The sequence below is a fragment of the Hipposideros armiger genome, unplaced genomic scaffold (assembly GCF_001890085.2).
Source record: "Hipposideros armiger isolate ML-2016 unplaced genomic scaffold, ASM189008v1 scaffold_276, whole genome shotgun sequence".
Taxonomy (NCBI): Eukaryota; Metazoa; Chordata; class Mammalia; order Chiroptera; family Hipposideridae; genus Hipposideros; species Hipposideros armiger.
Window position 1 is genome coordinate 1,105,174 of NW_017731626.1, and position 21,119 is coordinate 1,126,292.

At 33.7% G+C, this 21,119-nt stretch overlaps 1 protein-coding gene across 2 annotated transcripts in view; it reads right to left on the reverse strand.

Annotated features, from left to right (window-relative positions):
* ADAM10 (ADAM metallopeptidase domain 10) overlaps positions 1 to 21,119 on the reverse strand; it is a 122,899-nt gene that overhangs the window by 7,519 nt on the left and 94,261 nt on the right. For both annotated transcript variants that reach the window (XM_019657532.1, XM_019657533.1), the window contains exons 9-14: positions 19,570 to 19,733; positions 14,460 to 14,643; positions 11,027 to 11,177; positions 10,021 to 10,204; positions 9,176 to 9,284; positions 8,491 to 8,711 (exon numbers count right to left, since the gene is read on the reverse strand). In XM_019657532.1, the coding sequence (XP_019513077.1) occupies positions 8,491 to 8,711; positions 9,176 to 9,284; positions 10,021 to 10,204; positions 11,027 to 11,177; positions 14,460 to 14,643; positions 19,570 to 19,733 (1,013 nt within the window). The remainder of the gene's footprint in view (positions 1 to 8,490; positions 8,712 to 9,175; positions 9,285 to 10,020; positions 10,205 to 11,026; positions 11,178 to 14,459; positions 14,644 to 19,569; positions 19,734 to 21,119) is intronic.

Genomic DNA, 21,119 nt, shown 5'->3' on the forward strand with positions numbered 1-21,119 from the left:
TCAGATTGCCGGAGAGTTTTCTAAAATTTTCTTTTGGTTTCTGTAGAAAATAATTTTCACAGAACTGTTCTCCCTATCTTTAGGATAATATTCCCTTTCCTTTGTTATATATTGGGTTGTTGGAAAAGTCATGATGTATTTTTTTCTGTTTTTCGTTGCAAAATGCGTCATGACTTTTCCAACAACCCAATAAATTTTCTATAGTCTCCTGTTGTTTTTTCCGTTTTATTCATCCTCAAATAATAAACCCATTATTTATCAAAAGGCAGGATATAAGGCCTGCCCTCAGTCTGCCAACTTAAGTGCTGGTTGATTTATCTTTTCATTTCTGCCTACTGTCACATGAAGGACTATATGCACAGCTTCTGTCCTGTTCCTAGCATCCAGAGGCCTTTTAAATATGGCATTTAATCTTGAAGCAGCACCTTTTTTTCTACCTCCAGTGTCTGGATTTCTGACACTCTGACCTAGTGAAATACATAAAGAACCAAAATCACCAGTTTATACTGCTGCATGTGCTCTTCCTGCTCTACACCAACGGTTCTCAACCTTGGCTGGTATGTTAGAATCACCTGGAAAGTTTTAAAAACACAAATACCCAGACCAAATCCCAGGTTCAAATGGGGTAGGGTCCGAACATTAGTAATTTTGTTAAAGCTGCCCAGATGATTCCATTATGCAGCTAAAATTGAGAGCTACTGGTCTCTACCAGGAATCAGCAAGCTTTTTCTATAAAGGGCCAAACAATACATATTTAAGGCTTTGTTGGCCATGTGGTCTCTGTCACAACAACTCACATCTGCCACTGTAGTGCAAAAGCGGCCATAGATAACATGCAAACAAATGAGTAAGGTTATATTCCAGCAAAACATTACAGTTGGCCCACTGTAACCACAGGTTTTTCATCTGTGGTTTCAATCAACCGTAGATCAAAAACAGTGCTATTCTTGATCTATGGTTGGGAATCAGTGAATGTAGACAGCCAATGTATGTACTGTTCTATGACATTTTAAATAAAGAACTTAAGCATCTAGCAAATTCTGGAATCTGTGGGGGAACCTGGAACCCATCCCCCATGGATACGGAGGGGCAACTGTACTTACAAAAACAGGACGCAAACCAGATTTGACCCAGGGGCCAGTTTGTCAACCTCAGTTCTGTATCCACATACAGCACATTAGTTTGGGAGACTATACCTAAATGGATACCATTCAACATTAGCCCTTTAGTTCTATCTCTCTATCCTATTACTTGCCTGAGAGTTTTGGGGAAAATTGAGAGTATCTGACTGGCTGTAGAAAGAGGAGTCCTATGATTGGGAAGAGCTGCTCAAATAATCAGCACTCACCTGGTAAAGGAATGGTTCCCAATTCTGAGTAGATCTAAGAATTATCTGGTATGTTTATTAAAACACAGATTTAGGCACAAAAGGTCAAGGGTCTTCCTACTCTTTTCAGGCTGATGGGCTCATTCTGTTATGGGAGATGCACTGCCTCATCTTCAGGCCACAACCCTACAAATTCCAATTCAGTTGTTCTGGTTGGTGGAGGCCCCAAGCAACTACATTTTAAACAAGCACATCAGTGATTAGGATGCAGACCAGTGCTTTATACTCACTGTGGACATGCTGGCACTGTGGTATGGGACCAATTTGAGCAATGCAGGAAGTTTAGCATTCCTGGTAATCATCCTCCATTAAATGCTAGTAGAGCCCCTCAGTTATTTGGACAACTACTGTACATTTCCAAATACTCTCTGGGGAGGCAGTATCACCTTTAATGTGATCTGATCCATAGGCACAAAGGCTCGAGGGTCTTCCTACTATTTTCAGGCTGATGGGCTTGTTCTGTTACTGGAGATGCACTTCCTAATGTTCATTATATTCTCTGACACATTTCCTTCCTTCCAGTCTTCCCTGCTCAAACCATATGCCACCTGGAATTGCCTATATCACTCCTCTATATAAAACCCTTCTTCAAAATCTTCCCTCCAATGTGTAACTCACAATAAAAAAAAAATAAATAAATAAATAAAATCTTTCCTCCAGAGAGCTCCAAGATGGACCATTAAGTAAGTGGGAGAGAGAAAAAAAACAAAAACAAAACTTTAAGACACACTAAGGTGCAGTAAAGTACGTGTATATATATGATTCCACTTATTTTTAAAAATATATATTCTTAGAATGGTATAGACAGCTTCTGAAGAATACAGGTGAGTTATTATTCCAAATACTGACTTTTTCAAACACTTCTAACAGCTCATTTATTATTTCTAGATTGCCATACATACAAATAATATGACAACGCTCTTAGAACAGGATAAGGCATAAAAAATTGTGGTTTTGGTACCTCTGATGCTAGTTTAAAAAGTGATGCAAGTAATATGGCAATAAGAGAAGCAGACTGGAGAAAGCCTGGATTTCATAATGGTTATAACTCTGTAGAAAACAAAGGTCAAAAGGACCTCGTCTCAGTTCAGATCAAAAGATATTTACTAAAATGTGGCATCAAGATCCTTTAGAACTTCTAGTTTCTTATAGAAGTGTTCCTACCCTTTCTCCAAGTTTTTCCAAGCGACTACGTATCTCAAAAGCCCAAGATTGATGTGTTTTAGTGACAGTGATTGTAGCTTTTCAGGGTCTAGTGTTTGGGGAAATGGAATAGCATAGTGGATAGAAGACAGCAAGAGAAACTAAACAAAACAATGGTGTACTTGTGAGTGTTAGTAAAATGGCCACCTTTGATAGAAGGAATTTTTTAATGCTCCTTTTAAAATAGAATTATCAGAGAGTGGGTTAAATGCTAAAGCATGTTTTCTCTTTAATGTGTACTATAAAATCTGGGGTAAGAATATAAATGCAAAATATGTGTTTTATGCCAAAAGAAAATATCACAATTTGTCCACATGTTAGACTCTGAAATGAGCGCTATCATGCATTCAACAAACATTTAATGAGTGTAAATTATGCACCAAGCTCTTGTCTTTCATAGATATGAATGTTAAGTGAAACTTAAAAGAGACAAAGAGAAGACACTTAAAAGTTTTAAAAAAACAGCCTTGAAGATAACAAGCCCTAAATTATTAAGTTTGAGAAAATCCTACATAAGAAACAGACAGATGTTCAATACAGTCATTTATATGGCCAAAAGAACACAAAGTAGAAAAAAGAAGTAAAGATGACAAAATAAAAAGTCAAAATTTACCAGTCTAATTTATTATGTACTAATTTTAACAGTTTTTAAACTTAATAATCTAAGTAAACAAAAAGGACATATAGGATAACAAAATAATAAAACAGGTATCACTCAAAAAACCTGTGAGGCAAAAGAGGCAAGACATGCACTCAAGTCTCTTCAGACATAACGTAATCTGTTTTTAAAGATCCTCAGAAACAGTCAACTACATAATTCTTTCAGTGAATGTTCTCATGTTTAATAATTCTCCCTCTCAGCAAACGCCCTCGAGACTTCCTGTGGATCACTAGGCCATGTGGGGCCCTGTTCCTTGTGGTGATACTGATTACGCTATCCTGCAGAGGCAGAGAGCTTCCTTTCTATCCTTCAGAAGAAGATATCACAGTCTGGACTTAGGCTAAATGTTGTTTCTATCCTTTAATACACCACGAGCCGTCCCTCCCCCACACACACACACACACATACACACACACTAATCTGCCAAGCGGAAAGCAACTGGGTACTAATCTTTAAATTACTTAAGCTCAGCCTGTGCTAGCATGATAAAATACTACTGAGAGAAACCAGAAAACATTATAGCCTCAAAGTTAACATGCACAATTTTTATTCTTTTCCATAGAAAAATAAAATGACATTTAAGAAATCTGCTTCATTAATCTAGCAAATGTATACTGAATCCTTACCATATGCTAAGCCTTGTTTCAATATTGTATTTTGCTTGTTCAAGTTTCATAAGTGATATCTATGTGGCCTATTCTGCTAGGCAATGTTGGACTTCAGAGATTCACAACCATCTTCCATGTTCAACATATTAGAATGACAAAATAGAAATTTTCTTTTACAAGTCTTAAAAAGAGCCATTACATTACACACACACACACACACACACACACACACACACACACACACACACACAAATTGTTCACAAAATTTAGCATGCACCATCACCTACTGACTTGGTGGGTCCAGGGTAGGGCTTGATAATTTGCATTTCTTTCAAGTTCCTAGGTGACTCAGGGAACTCCTCTGCAACTACTCAAAGTGCAAAAACAGCCAGAGACAATATGTAATTGAAAGGGAGTGGCCAATTTCCAATAAATATTTATGGACACTGAAACCTGAATTTCATATAATGTTCAAAAGAATATTATTTTGATATATCTTTTGATTATTTATTTATTTTTAATTAGTTTCAGGTGTACAACACAGTGCAATAGTTATACTTTTTATCCCTCAAAGTGACAACCCCCACCCCCAATCCGTTGACCCACTCCCTCCCCATATCATACATATCTGTTACAATTCCACTGACTCCACTCCCACACTGTACTATACATCCCGTGATTATATATTCAATTATAGTTGACTTATAATATTATACAACATCAGCTTCAGGTGTACAGTGCAGTGATCAAGCCTCTACCCCATCCATGAAGTGGTCTCCCTATCTTATGATTTTTTTTCAAATACCGTTCTAAGCTGTGAGCCATACAAAAAAAGGCAGTGGGCTGTATCTGGCTCATGAGCCATAGCTTACCAACTCCTGTTCTAGATAAATGGTTGGTCAGTCCTGGCTCCTCATCAGAAATAGGTGGGGAACTTTGAAAATATCCAAAAATGAAGTTAAAAATATTTTTTATTGCAGGATTTCTCACAATATTCTCACAAATCTCTAAGAGGTCCAGACTATATACTATGTAATGTTTTCCAGGTTCATGTGACCATTAAACCCATGAATCTAGAGTTCTGTGGGGCACTTGGGAGACACTGCTCTAAATCCTTCATAAAGAATACCAGATACTTAATACTTAGGTTCATAAAATTACAGCAAACTATGAGAGCAGAAATTAAAAATGAGAAATACAGTTGGTTATTGTCAAAATAAAAATTAAGAAAGACAAACTCCTGTAAATCTGAACAACTTTAAAAGTTAAAAAGCCACAAAATAACAGGCAATTATTTAAAAAAGGGAGGGGGAAGTACAATGATAATTTTGAAAAAATCAAGGTCAAGGAGGGTTTTCCACAACATCAAACCTAATACAAAAGATGTACAAATCCAAACACATCAATAACTATGGAAAAAACTGAAAAAGCATTACCAATGCCCTCAACCCCCATTTAAAGAAAAGGAGATAATGATACAGGGTTTTAACAGATTTACTGGTGAATGCTCTTGAGCTTTTCAAGAACTCGGTGGCTCTTTGATAAATTCAAGGGATGTTGAACATTATCTACTGGCCAGATACACAGTAGGCACTCAGCAAATATGGTAAACATATTTTTGAAAAATACATTCAAAATACTTGTCAAAAACAACTTTTTCCAGAAAAGAAAGTAAATGTCTTTATCACATCATTTCCATTGTATTAAGTAGCAGTCAATAACTCATGCCCTTAAATATTAAACTGCTATGATTCTTCCTACTCTACCCTACATGAAGAGAAAAGATGCAACACTATACAACAGAAAAGAAACAAAAAGCTACCAGGCACCACTGAAAAGGACAGTCAATGAAATTAACCCCTCGTTTCTTTCTTAGCTTTCTGTACCAGAGCATCCTAATAAACTGTATTGTACCACTAATTAAAAGACACTTTCTGACATGATGAAAGAGCAAAGAGTGAGCTATAATGCAGCAAAATAAACTCTGCTATACAAGTGAATTCTGCATGTAACACAAATCAGACAACTTATAAGAAACTGGATATTTCTTATCTTACTGTTTGGCCTGGTTAATGCCCACAAATGCAGCAATATCCTGGTGGGCACAGTACCCTTCAGGCATTACAGACTGTATTTGAAAGCATGGCATGTAAATGTCAACAATGATATAAAATAAAAGCATTTTACACTCAAGGCAAACTTGTATAAACCTAAAAGTGCCTGCTTAATCAGTTACAGAGCACAAGAAAATACTTCATTTTGGTAATTCATTCTAAGAAGCATTTCATTAAATCCTCAATCTAAAATATGAAAAAAGGTTTGAAAAATACTTTTAAATAAAAAGATCATTTCTAGTTAATATTGTAATAGGAAGAAATGACCTTTTGAAATTCTAAATACAATAGAATTGAGTCAAAATCACAGATAATGGAGAAACAAAAAAATACTATTTTTAGATGCTATAATATCCTATCTAGAAAACCTAAAATATGTGGTACAACATATACTCAGTAGAACATAACTACGAGTTCCCCATATCAGATTTCTTTTCTGAACACATTTTTCTCTATAGTGGACAAGTATACCAGATCTCAACTTATTCTTAATAGGGATAATCAGAAAAAAGAAAGAAAAAACAAACAAACCACCAACCTGGATCTGAGTTGAAAAAAGGAAAATAAAGGGTCAAGAAAGATAAGCTCCTTGAAGTCACAGAATTGACAAATGCCAGAAGGACGATCTGAATCCTTGTGTAATTCCCAAGCCTGTGCTTGTTCCACTTCACCATGTCACAAAGTACCATATTTTGCCATGTATAATGAACACCCCCGTTTTTGGCCCAAACTTTCAGGGAAAAAAATCTTTTGTTTTAATTTTTTAATTCAAATTTTTATTTGTTTACATTTAGGTACTTGTTTTTTGTATTATAAAGGAATTTTGGCATTTATCTTTTTTTAAATATTATGATACAAGAGATTTTATGTAACAAATAATTACAAAACACAAGAACAGATACAAGGTACAAGAAATTTTATGTACCACTAACAAATTTATGATATTTATGCATTATAGAAGGCCAAGAATTATTCATCAGTCGTTGTAAGTTCGTGGTAAGTTCAACAAAACTGATTATCGTATTCCAGGGTATTATTTTGCATATGGATATGGTTATTGATTTCTAGAGTTACACTTTTAACTCATAAGCATAAATAAAAGAATTAAAAACATTTAAATAGATATGGAATTACTACTACACGTGTATAATGCGCATCTGTATTCTTCCCTCACAAATTTGGGCAAAAAAGTGCACATTATACACAGCAAAATACGGTACCTGTAGTTTAACAGATCATTTTTGAATGCCTATTATGTACCAAGCACAGGAGTACAAAAATGAGCAACACATTATGTTTTAAAGAGACCTATGTTAAATTAATTGCCCAATTATTTGGCACAAACCTACTTCTCTTAAATACAACGTCAATGATTCTCCCACTACATAGTCATTACATATCTAAAACCACACATTCTAACATACAAGGTATATTCTTCCTATGTGTAATAAACACCATTTTAATTCTGGAAATAATTCCAAAATTTTTACTATAGAATGTTATGACAAGAGTACCAAAAAGGGTGACGACCCACAAAGACAACTTTTTTGTGTGCTTTTAAGGCATCTTCAGTCCTGAACACACACACACACACACACACACACACACACACACACACACACACACACACNACCCCACCCCCACCCCCACCCCCGGGTAGGAAATAATTGGGGAAGGAGGTTGAGGGGAAGAGCTGATTTCGAAGTTAATTTCCAAAAAACTCATTCAGTTCAGGTGTAACACAGTCTCTCAAATATATCACTTGCAAGTTTCCTACTGATATTTTAATGTAATCACATAGAAACTTGAATATTTAAGTGACTTAATATAGTAATTCTCAGCAATCTTCTAAGATAATTTCAGGTAATTTAACATCTGTACAACTTGGAGATATGCAGGCTTAAAAATAATACAGTTCAGTGGATTTATGCTGGATGAAAATCCATAATCATTAACAAATCTGCAAAAGACTCTGTATCTGATCTTATCCTGTTCAACATTTCCTATCACGGACAAGATGAAGACCTAAAAATTACACTGAAACGTAAGAAAAAACCTCCAGAAAATCACCAATTTCTTTCATCTCTCCTGTTCAGCAAAGTAGAACCCAAGGCTGGCTATCTGTCATACTGAGAGACAAAGAAGTATAAAAAGCAAGTAGGGCTTTCCAAAACAACTCGAGAAAAAACTCCCATGAAAATGCCCCAATCACATGGACCAAGGGAGGAAGTAATCCATCTCGGAGATGAACTAAGGAGCAGGGTAAAAGAGAATGGCTCCCATCACCTACCAACCTACCTATGAACGATATACACGTGGAGATTCTGTTCACTTTAGAAGAAAACAGGACCCAGGGATACTTGAACTTTAAAAATCATTCTTCAGATAAAGTAATTCCAGTATAAATAGGAAAACAAGTGATTTTCTCCTAACATTGGTGACCTCTGGCCAAGTAAAATTATGATCAAACCATTTCAAGTAAGATACGGCTTCTTTATAAATAAAAACTATACTTACCACAATCCATTCAGCAATGTTTTCATAAAGCTCTGGACTAAAAATTGCTTTTTTAAGCCTAGCTAGAGGACCATCAGCATCTACTAATCTGCAACGCATGAAAACATCACAGTAGCCTCTAAAATCATTGCAAGGGGATCCAGGTTGCAGGGTGATGGTTTGACCCGTGAAGTGCTTGCTCCACTGCACAGACCCTGTGCTGGCACAAGTTGATAGGTCCACTGGAAGAGAAAGCCCAATATAAGTTGAAGATCAGGTTTCCTAGCAGGCTAGTTGGGGAGAGAGGTAGGAAAGGAAGAAACTGCCTAAAACCATTACTATGACATATTATATAGACTTTCATTAGTTAGGGTGAATAATATCACTGGTAATTCACCTTTAATGTTACAATATAAACAAACAACCAGCAATTCTGGAATTAGTGCCCACAATGATTTTAAAACCTTCTAACAGTGTTTATATTAATCACTGCCATAAAGCTGGCAGGTTTTTGTCTATTGTTTTAAAAAAACTGTAGGGACCATAATACTAGAAATGCAATACTATGCTACATTTAAAATTCTTCTCAAGAGGATCAGTTTAGTTGAAAATTATCTGTCCAAAACATATATCGAAGTTTAACACTTCAAATTTAGGAGAAAATAAGGTGTTTGAATTTTACATTCTTGTATTTTAAAAGCCTTACTCTTCTTCATACAGCAGACATGGCATAATTCCTTATCATCTTTGCCATCAGAACTGCCACAGGTACATTCCTCCAAGCCATATTTCTCACAGATAGAACCTGCGCATTGCTGAAAGAAAAATGAAAGACCAATTATTTAACCCCTATGTAGTCAAACCTATTGTTCACAGTAACAGACAAGACAAATGTAAGTTTCCGATGCTAAAATAATTAAGTAGAAATACAAGTTGGAAAAAAAAGCATAGATTAGTATCAGAAATGGATCAAATAAACACATTTGAAAAAGGGTAAGTGCAAATAAGATAGCAAATATTTTAAAGAAATGGCAAGTTAAAAAAATCTTAAAGCAAAAACAGAATTGGGGTAGATGAGTATCAATTTTATGTTAGTTATTATGGCTCCTTTAGAAGAGAATAATGAATTTTTCCTCATGTAGAAGAAAGTGATTATTTAACCGAGAAAGCTTTAAAAAGCATCACATTCTTTTATTTCGGCTATTAAAAAATTGTTTTACTTAGGTTATTAAAAAGATACTAATTTATAAAACTTAAAAGCAGTACAAAGTCACATGACTAGTTGAATAACTATTTTTCTCTAGGGAATATCAAACATACACAGTAGAAAAATGAATGAGAATTCAGTAACTAATCCAATACTACTGACCATGTAATCCACTCATGTCTTTGTAGGGAAATAAATAGGAAAATTACATGGTAGTTCAATCTGCCAACCACACTGACTAACCAAGATTATTTACTTTAACAATGCAGCTTTAAGTGTCAACAATTATCCTGAAAAAGCAGGTTTTATAAGACTAATTAAAAACATATGAATCAAATGCTTACCCCATTAATGCACACTTGTGTACGCCTATTACAGTCTGTAAAATTTGGTTTAGGGTCAGATGCTGGGCAGAGAGCTGTATTGCCATTACACATTCCTTCTTTTGCACAGTCTGAATCATCCCGACACTTCTCACTTTTTGTCTTGAATGCACACTTGGCTGTACAACAGGGACCTTGACTTGGACTAGAAGAAACATTAAATGATTAAAGAAAATCACTAGGATATTTCCTATATACACAGACATTGTCCTAATTTTTAAATCATCTTTTAAATGGTAAGTATGTTACTGGTATACAACTTCAAATAGTGGAATAAGAGGCTACTAAATTTCAACATCCTAGCAAGTGTATAAAAGTGGTTGTCTTGTTTTTATAAGCAAGGCATTCTTACTGTATTTGCCTTTAAAAGGCTATAATAGAAAATGGATTTAGTACTAGGCAAGTTACCAAGTGTTTTTCATAGTTAATCACATATTAGCCAATTTATCAATTTTTCTCACATTTATATACTAAAATCAAACTAGGATACACAGACCAGCCATTTAAAAAGTACTGCAAACAATACTGTATTCTTGTATCTATTACTATCAAAGTAATTTGACAAGTGAAATAATTACATGACAATAAGTTATAAGACTGTATGGAATGCTTATTACCTAAATATTTAAAATTAAGATTCTAAAAATATGGATCATAGTCACATTTTTAAAGTTAAGAACTAAATAACATATATTTTATTGAGCATCTTCTGCACGTCCTTTTTTTTAATCACCCACCACACAAATTACAAGTAGTTCAATATGCCAACAATAGTGCACCAACCAATGCAATGCTATGAAGTAGAAATAATCTTTTTTTTTTTTTCTGGAGAAAACTAAATAAAAACAACAACATATAAAGACAAAGTTTCAAACCCCATGCATCTTTTAATCTGTTTTAAATTTATCATAGCTACCTTCAAGTGACTTTATAGGAACATTAACATGACTTGGTATTAGCAAGGTACCTGCACTGTTTTCCAGGTTTCAGCTTGCATTTTCTCCCCTCTGGCTGGTTTGCATCATAGCAGCACTCATCTTTACACTGGTCACTATAGCCACAGTCACATTCTTCACCCTGCTCTACCATTCCATTTCCGCAAATAGGTTGGCCAGATTCTGAGGAAAACAAACAAAACAAAGTAAACATTGTATGCACACATTAATTTGATTTAAAATTCACAAACTCTTTAGAGCCTCATAACAAAGGGAGAAAGGAAAACTTTGATGAATAAGAAAAGTAGAACAAACTAGGAATCTGGAAATTAGAAGATCTAATTATAACACTCAGTCATGAACTAGCAATGTGGACTGGGCACTTCACTTCCCTTTTTTTGGGTCTCAGTTTCCTCATCTGCATAGTGAGGGGATCTGACCAGATGGTCCTTCCAAGGTCCCTTCTAGAAGTGGTAACATTCTATTTAGGCCATGCTACACTGAGCTTTACTGAACGATGACTGCACTATTTATATTACACAAATACAAATTATGTTAGTGTTTCATCAACCAGAAAAAAATTTAACCTTTTTTGTTAGACAGAAAATTTCAAATACACATAGAAGTAGTAAAAGAATAAGTACAATGAATTCCCATGTACCAATCACTTAGCTTTAACAATATATTGTAAACAACACCACCTAACAGTCATTTGTTCTTATAAATACTTCAGAATGAATCTAAGAGATAAGGAGTTTTTTTTTTAAATCTAACCATAATACCATTACCTATCTAACAAAATTAACCATATGCTTAATTGCATCTAATAAATAACCAATTCACATTCAGTTTTACCTCAACTGTCTTTACAATTGGCTCATTTAAACCAAGTTCCACAAAAGGTTCCCCCAAACAACCCCCCTCCCCACCCCCGTTGCTTTTGGTTGACATGTGTCTTAAGTTCTTCTAATATATAACAGATCCTCTCATTTCTTTTCATTTTTATATATTTGTTAAAGAAATCGGATCATTTTGTCCTTTGGAATTTCCCACATTCTATTTGGCTGATTGTATTCTAGTCTGGTAAGTAATTTTTTTAATGTACATTAGTTTTGCTTCTTAGCTAGAGCAAACTCCTTAAGGGAGAACCATGTACTATTTATATATTTTGTATTCCTAAAGAGCCTATGAGTATTGGGTCAAATCTGGGTTCATCAAGGTTAGACTGTCTGGCCTAACCATAATGAATAATTTTAGAAAAAATTTTAGGCTCTCTTTTAAAGTTCTTTGATTTTGCCAATGGGGTTTAAAATTATAAAAGGAATGTTACTCTTTGAAAGATCATAAAATCAGAGAACTTCAGCATTTGCAGGGAAATGATAAGAATCCAACGAATTTATTTTATAGAAAAGGAAACTAACTTCAGAGAGTATGTGCCTTGCTAGAAACCATATGCCCCAGTATGAACAAAACACAGACTAAACCCAGGTCTCCTAGGCCTAAAAATCTTATGTTCTTTTCTTTCCATACCAAATCAATGTGGAAAACAGCTGCAGTACAGGTTTCAAATTAAGAAGTAAATAAGTAGAAGGGAACACATCTCAAACACAGGAACTCAACATAAGGGATAGCTGAATCAAAATTTATTCTAGATAGACTAGCTTTATATTTAGAAAGTTCGTTTTTTAACCACATCAAATATAAAGGAAATCTTAGAGGTAATTGAAGCTCCATCCCTCTCTTTCATTTTATACCATCTCTTTTGTTCTCTAAAACTAGATGTATGCACATGCACACAGTAAACAATAATAGTTTTTCTGAAGTCTAGTAACCATTTTATAATCCAAGTGAATGTAATTAAGAAGTAAAAATGATAACATCAGAAAACCTCTGATGCAATATTACACATTAATTTATATCTCATATAGAAATATTACTTCATATCAGCTAATTGCTAACAGCTTAAACACACAGAAAAAGTGCTGTTTAAATGCAAAAATTATAATAGGTACATATTTCGTTGTAATTTAAGAACCAAACTGAATTCCCGTGATACCTACAAAGTAATATGCTCATTTTTTAAAGTCAACTCAACCAGAAAGTTTATAGTGAAAACCTGGTTTACAAATAAACAGTCTATATAGCATTTCCAGATTAAGAAGCTTTAGAAAACTACCACTTTGCTATCATGTTTAAACCCATCTTTGAGTGTTCTTCATGTACAAGGTGAGCAGCCTTGATTTTGCCCTCAAGTAACTTATAATCTTGTGAAATAGGACAAGAACCCAAAAAATGATAATACAAGGTACAATATTTAGAACGTTAAATGCTACAAGAGGCATAACAGATGATTGGATAAACAAAATGTGTTATACCCATACAGTGGAATACTATTCAGTCATAAAAAAGGTATGACAATCTGATATATGCTACAACTTGAATGAATACTGAAAATATTACACTATGTGAAATAAGCCAGAGTTACACAAGGACAAATATTATATGATCCCACTTATATGAGGTACCTAGAATTGGCAAATTTTAGAGACAAAAAATAGATCAGAGGATACCAGGAAATGGGGAGAAAGTGGGAGAGGAGTTATTGCTTAATGGTTACAGAATTTCTAATTGGAGTGATGAAAAAAGTTTGGAAATGGATAGTAGTTATAGTACAACACTGTCAATGTACTTAATGCCACTGAATTGTATATTTAAAATTAGTTTAAATACTAATTTATGTTATATATATTACCACAATAAGAAAAAAGAATTTCATAGCGGCTTTATTCATACTGATCCAAACTTAAAAAGCCCAGATGTTCATCAGTAGGAGAGTGGATGAGCAAGCAAACTGTGATATATTCATACAGTGCAATACTACTCAGCAAGAAAATGGAACAAAATATTAACGAAAATCTCAAAATATTATGCTGGGTGAAAGCAGCCTTCCACAAAAGGGTACAAACTGTATGATTCCATTTACATGAAGTAAAATGAGCAAAGTTTATTTATGATGAAATAAATCAGAATAATGGTTGCCTCTGTGGGTGCACTGGGAGTAGACGTTGACTGGTAAGAGAAATGAAAGAACTTTCTGGAGTGATAGGAATGTTCTATATCTTGACAGTTTACACAGGTAAATGCATTTGTAAAAGCTCATCAAACGGTCGACTTAAGATTTGTTCATGTCACTTATGTAAAAAATAAAAGAATCACAAACAATATTGAACTCTAATTAATGATATGTACGCTGAAGTGTTTAGGGGTGAAGTACAGTGATGCAATCCACTTTAAATTGCAACCAAAAATATGGGCTGAGGGATGGATAGATTGATAAATATGTGATACAGCAAATACAGCAAAGTGTTAACAATCATAAAACAAGTAGTGGGTACATAAGTGTTCACTATATAATTATTTCAACTTTGAAAATACTCATAATAAAATGTTGGAAAATATACATACCGACAAAACAGTTGTTTCTCTTCTTCTCAAGAACCTGGCTTATATTTCTAATGCTACAGAGTGAGAATTTATTGTTGTTAAGTTTGTCCCCAGATGTTGCTCTTGCATACATGATGTAATTGCCGTTTTCTTTTTGTCCTAAATTCTTAGATTCTCCTGGAGTGCACTCTGTTCCAGAATCATGCTGTCAAACAGAATATGGAGTTACATAAACAGGAAGCAAAATAAGGTTTTCAGGTCATCTGATTAAATGTCATTTTCTCATCAGAAGAACAATGAAAGCTTGTAGACTCTGCTTTAGAAAAGATCTTACAATTGTTTGAGACTGTGAAAAAGAAAACAATTTGCTCTTTTAAGGGCCACTGTCTTAGAAGGGAGGGAAAAATCAGTGGAGGCCTAACCACAACTTACATAGCTTTGTACTTAGGGAGCAGAATGGAGAGAAAAACCATCATTAAAGTCTCTTAAAAATAAGTTCACCTACTTTAAAAACTAATAACAGGAATATAAACTACTTAAAAACTACTAAATATTCTTTAAAATACATGTTAAATTATATGTTATGGCTAGTGTAGACAGAGGTGGGGAAAGACAGAAAACAAAAAAGAAAAAATAGGCATCTAAGAGAGTTGACTTATTAACTATTACATAAGAAGGTAAGTAAATGCTGGGTAGGAAGAGAAACACAATGATCTATTTTTAAATGAAAATTAAGAAAAGCCAAGAGGTAAAACCAAAATATTGCTTTGCAGAATGAAAAAGGAGACACACAGGCACAGGCACAGAAATAGTTAATGGTGTTGGTAAATATTACTGAGATATCAGAAACATACAGAAAAGTACCAAACCACAGCTCCATGAATTTTCTCAAAGTAAACATACATGACCAATAGAAATAGGAAAGAGAACACTACCAGATCCTAACAGGTCCTCCGCCCCCAAATATGCATTTAAAAACAAAACAAACTAATTTCAAAATGCTCCTCAACTGTCAGGGTGAAAAACAATGGGTCCTAGACTGATAGCTCTTTTTAATTAAATTGTTTTGAATACCCTACAACCCTACTCTCCAGAAAGAAAAGGAATGCCCAAAGGCATTCTGTTTCTTCTCAGAGCCCATCTAAATCACTTTCATTTTCTACTCCCTAATCTGAAGCAACTATTAAAAATATGGCCTCTGTCACCTATATTTTTCCTGATAACTCTTGCCTTTCTCCTGAACCTAGGCTGAGCATTTAACAACTCTTTACTATTCACCAATATCATCTTGCTTTATGTTTTCATTCTATGGAATTCAATTTGGTTTCTGATATTGTATTGCACTAGCATTATTCTCAGCATTAGAATTTTAGAAACAAAAAAAATCCCAATACTGTATAACTTTTGATGTTATCACAGAATCTTACCATCTTCCAATTCAATAAATACTGGGGGTGCCAAAAAAATGTACACAAGTGGACACTTCGGTCAACATTGCTCAAGCAGTAGTTCGCCGTAATCAGAAGTGTCTAGAGACGCTGATGGTAACCACTTTGAGCACCTCTTGTAATTGCAGAAGTCAAAAGTGACTTGTATGCATCTTCTGTCATCAGTATATATTGACTATTACAATTTTAATAGTTTCTTCCTTTCTTAAAATGTGTATACATTTTTTTGGCACACTCTGTATATGAGCGGGTATCCAATATTATACAAGGAGGAACTGAAATATACTATGAACATATATAAAGAAGAGTTAAGTAAGCACTGTCCTTAGGCCTCTAAGGACTTACATTTTATTTAAAAGGGGATCAAATTTTGATATCCCTGCCTAGTCTGACTCTCTGCCCCATAAATCCATTAGATACCACTAATCGATTATTATTTTACTAGCCAAAGGACATTTTAATGGCTCATCATTAATAGCCGTGAAAGGAGGAACAGATTATAAACAAGTATGCCAGCTATCTGTCATCCCCAGAAAAGGGAATAAACAAACAGACAAATAAACAAAATATAAAATAGAATATAAAAGCCATCTTGACTATACCCAAAAAAAGTGCTGTGAGAGTTCAAATAAACGAGAACGGTTTCACAAAGAAACGATAATCTTAGTTTTATAGAAAACAGAAAAGCTTTTTTCTGATTATAAAAACAATATATATTCTTCCAGAAAATTTAGAAAATAAAAAATAGATAACAAAAAATTCAATCTAATTCCAACCACAATAACTACTATTAAAATTTTGGTATATTTCCTATCTGACTTGTATCTAGTCATATCACATTTTAATACAAAATTTGCACTATGCCTTGTATACAGTTTTATAAATGATTTCTTTCAGTTTAGCACTATAGGGTGAGCACTGACAAACTCAATTTTTAAGTGACTGTAGAGCATTCCATAATACTTTCCTAGTGTGGGTCCATTTCGGCTGTTTAAAATTTTTTGCTATTATAAATAAAATGGCAATAGATACCTTTGTAATTTTTATTGTTGAAATGTACACAAATCTTTGACAGATTCTGCATTTATTTCTTTTAGTTGGATTTTCAGAGATAGAGCTACTGAATTAAAAGGTCAAACATTTTAGGGGTCTTGATACAGTACACTGCCAAACTTCCTGCCAAAAGGGCCACATTAATTTACATTATATAACAGCATGGATCAAGATTTCAATAGGCAGAAGGAAAGTTTTAAAGGACTGTAAATTACTTAATTTGACAGAAGAGGGAAGATAACATTGGAAACACACCTAGAACCAAATTATGGAAAACCTGAAGTGCTAAAATAGGAAATTGTATTAGTAGTATCAACGGGTACTAGAAGTAAGCTATAAACAGAAGTGACATGATCAGAAGATCAAAACTATACCCAGACAAAGATTAATCTGGTAAGAATGGGCACATATTAGAATTTTCATATTGAGAGAGAAATCTGTCTAATTTATGATTAAAACTTCCCACAACAAAGCTTATAAAGTGGTTAACAATAGGTATGCAATACATATTTGGGATAGGATAAATATGTAAATAAAAGGGACAGTACGAACCACTCAGTGAAATTAACACTGACATAGTAGGTATATAGATGTGTAACACGAGAAATAAAGACAGATTTCAGATAAAGATATCAAGGAAGACAGGCTCAGGAATTTGTGGTTCTGGTTGATCTTACTATTAAATTACTTAATAAATATACACTAAGTACCTACTATGTATATGAAGGGTAGCGTGAACAACATGCACAAAGGAATGGGGTATGATTAAGCATGGCAGAATCATTCAAAGTGGTCTGGTATTACAGGAAAAGATAGCAACGGAGGCAAAGAATGTGAACCAATTTGTCCATTAAACAATAAGTCATCTCACATTACTGTACTAAAAACACCTCTCTGGCAACTGGGTAGGGAAGAGATCAGACAGGAAAAGAAAAAGAATAGACTAGATTCCCAACTCCAAGTGTGGTCTACAGACCCGTAGCAACAGCGGCAACAGCGGCATCTGGGAGTTTCTTAGAAATGCGGAAACTCATGCCCCACCAAAGACTCACTAACCGGAATCTGTATTTTAAGATCCTTGGTAATTTATATATACAAAAAATTTGAGAGGTCCTAGAAGAGTACTACAATTCCCCTGGTAAAGGCTGGAATCAAGGGAACAGGAAGAGATGATATTTAATTGCCCTTGAAAATGTAAATTAACTATGAACAACAGTTCTCTGCTCATCTCTAAAATTTCAATTACTCTTTTAAGAACAGATCACAAAAGTAGTCAACATGTAGAGATTGAATACATTTTAAATACTTTCTCTAAGAGTGCTAATAATCTATCGATTTCTGATTGGGGTTTAGAACAGGAAAGACTTGCAACTTAGTGAAATGGCACTTATATTTTACAAACTGGGGGAAAATTAGAGAAGCACATTCGAGGATTTTAAGCTACAAATACATATTTTTCTAAACTCATAAAAATTTCCATTTTTAGAAGTGATAAGGTGCAATGGATTTATATGTATTTTTCAAATGAAATTTTCCCAAACTTGTTATTTTATTTTAATAAGCCCTACCAAAATCTCAATGATAGAATATCTTTCAGTATTTTGCATTTCTGTGTGTATTAATCTTTAGGTCACTTGAAAATCAATATAATGAACTGGGTATTAAGTGATACCAAAGAATTGTTAATTTTGTCACATATCATAACCACACAGTGATTGTGTAAGAAAATGTCTATTTCTTTTTAGAGATGCATACTAAAACATGTAAAAATGAATGAATTTGCTTCTAATGCCTGACAAAGAAAAAGGAAGAAATACAGACAGGAGTTGTGACAAAGCCTTGATAATTGTTGAATCTGAATCAGAGGTTGGCAAACTGCAGCCCACAACCAGTTTTAATGTGGCCTAAGCTAAAAATGGTTTTTCTATGTTTAAAGGATAGAAAAACAACAACAAAAAAATATGTGACAGGGATCAAACGTTACCCCCAAAGCCTAGAATATTTACGAACAGGCCCTTTACAGAAGAAGTATGCTGACCCCTGTTCTGGATGATGGGCACATGAGAGTTTGAGGCACTATTTTTCTCTACTTTTGTGTATGTTAAAGTTTTTCATACTGAAAGATTTTAAAATATCAATCTTATTCCACAGTAGAGAAAGAAAAATCTAGGAAACCCCAATAATGGTTTAATAAAACAAAAATTTTAATTTTTACCTTAAAAATTAAAAATTTTAATTTTTAATACAAAACCGAACAAAAACAACACCACTCCACAATATGCTAACATTCAAAATGTACTTTTAAACAATGAAAAGTGATTCTCATTCAACAAATATTTGAATGAATCACGTACCAGGCACTGTTCTAGAGCCAGGAGACATAGAAGTGAATGCAACAGACAAAACTCCTTGCCTTCAGAGAATTCTTTCATTGTTATGCTGACTTTTCTTATCTTAATCACAAACATTGTATTTTTCTCCCTTTCAATATGGTGAAGTACATGACTGTGTTTTGACATATAGAAACTAAATATTAATATATACTTGTTTTCACTGTAAACAAACAAATTACTCAACATAAAAGGTAGGTTAATAACTTTTTAAAAATCTAATAATTAGGCAATACTTACTGGAGATCCAAAGTTATGTCCAACTTCATGAGCAAAAGTAATGTGAGAGACTTTGGGAGGCACATGAGACCCATAGTTCTGCACAGTAATAATTCCAGTGTTTAAGGACTTCTTTTTACCATCTGAATAGAGTTTACTTTTTTCACATATTCCTCCAGAGCTTCCTAATTCAGAACAAAAGACGGCTAAATTAGTATCTATTTTCCCCCAAAATAAATTTCTAACATGCTATATTAAATTAAAACATTTTGAGTTCAAAATATAATTGGTACTCACATATATCAAATACTCAAAAGTTTTATGGTCCAAGATTAGGAAGTCATTTCAAATAAAAGTTTTAATGGCACATATTAAGAAACTCCCAGGATGGAGTACAAAGCCCTTCTAAAATGTTCCTCTTCATAATCAAAATGTCCCCAAATTTTTTGCTCCCATTAATTTAGCAAAACAAATATTTAAGTTTCTATTAAATTTGAATATAACGGTTATTTACACTGAGTCAAAGCCTAAACTTTTCATCTTTTAAAAGCAAATTATATTTAAGTTAAATGAAAGTTGAGTGAAATATTCTCAAGTAGATTCTGAGAGGATCACTTCTACAAATAATAGCAGTGAAGCATAGGAGTATGTGATTCACTACTCTGAGAGGCAACATACAACGTATTTTTTAAAAAGAAAAGAATTAGTGGTTGCCAGGGGGTAGGAGGTGGGTGAAATAGAGAGAGGTTGGTAAAAGGGCACGAACTTTCAGATATAAGATAAGGTCTGAGGATCTTATGTATAACATGATGACTATAGTTGATAACTCTATTGTATAAATGAAATTTGCTAAGAGAGTAAACTTAAACATTCTCACACACACATACACACAAAAAGGTAAATATGTAAGGTGATATATGTGTTAAATAACTTGATGGGGGAATCCTTTCACAATGTATACGAATATCAAACCATCGCAATGTACACTTTAAATATATTACAATTTTATTTGTTAATTACACCTCAATAAAGCTGAAAAAATAATTATGTCAAATGGGTAAAAAAAGGGAGGAGGGAAGGAAGAGGGGTGTGAAGGAAGGGAGAGAGAGCAAATGTGGCAAAATGTTAACTGAATAATAATCTAGCAGAAATTCTATACTCTTGAAAATTTTTGGACGGTCTGAAATTTTTTTCAAAATAAGTTCAAAAAATTGAATTATGATCTTCCAATGTATCTTGAGAATATTTTCTAATTTTAAAAGAAAACCTGTATTTCCACTTATAGTGTACAATATTAAATCATTTTGTGGTTCACCCGTGAATAGTTCCTGAACTTTGGCACTTAATACCAAAATGAAAGTGCTTTCATATCTAAAGTCAGTTAACATAAGAAATAAGAAAAAAAAACACATGAAAATCAGAAACTGACTGGCCAAACCATCTCTTTACATACACTGTACTGAGAAAACCACAGTTCTTTTAATAACTCTATTAAAGACTTTCAGTGAGAAGTTCTTAGTTTATATTCACATTTAAAGGTATCTCTATTTGATTTTTTATTAAAATACAAT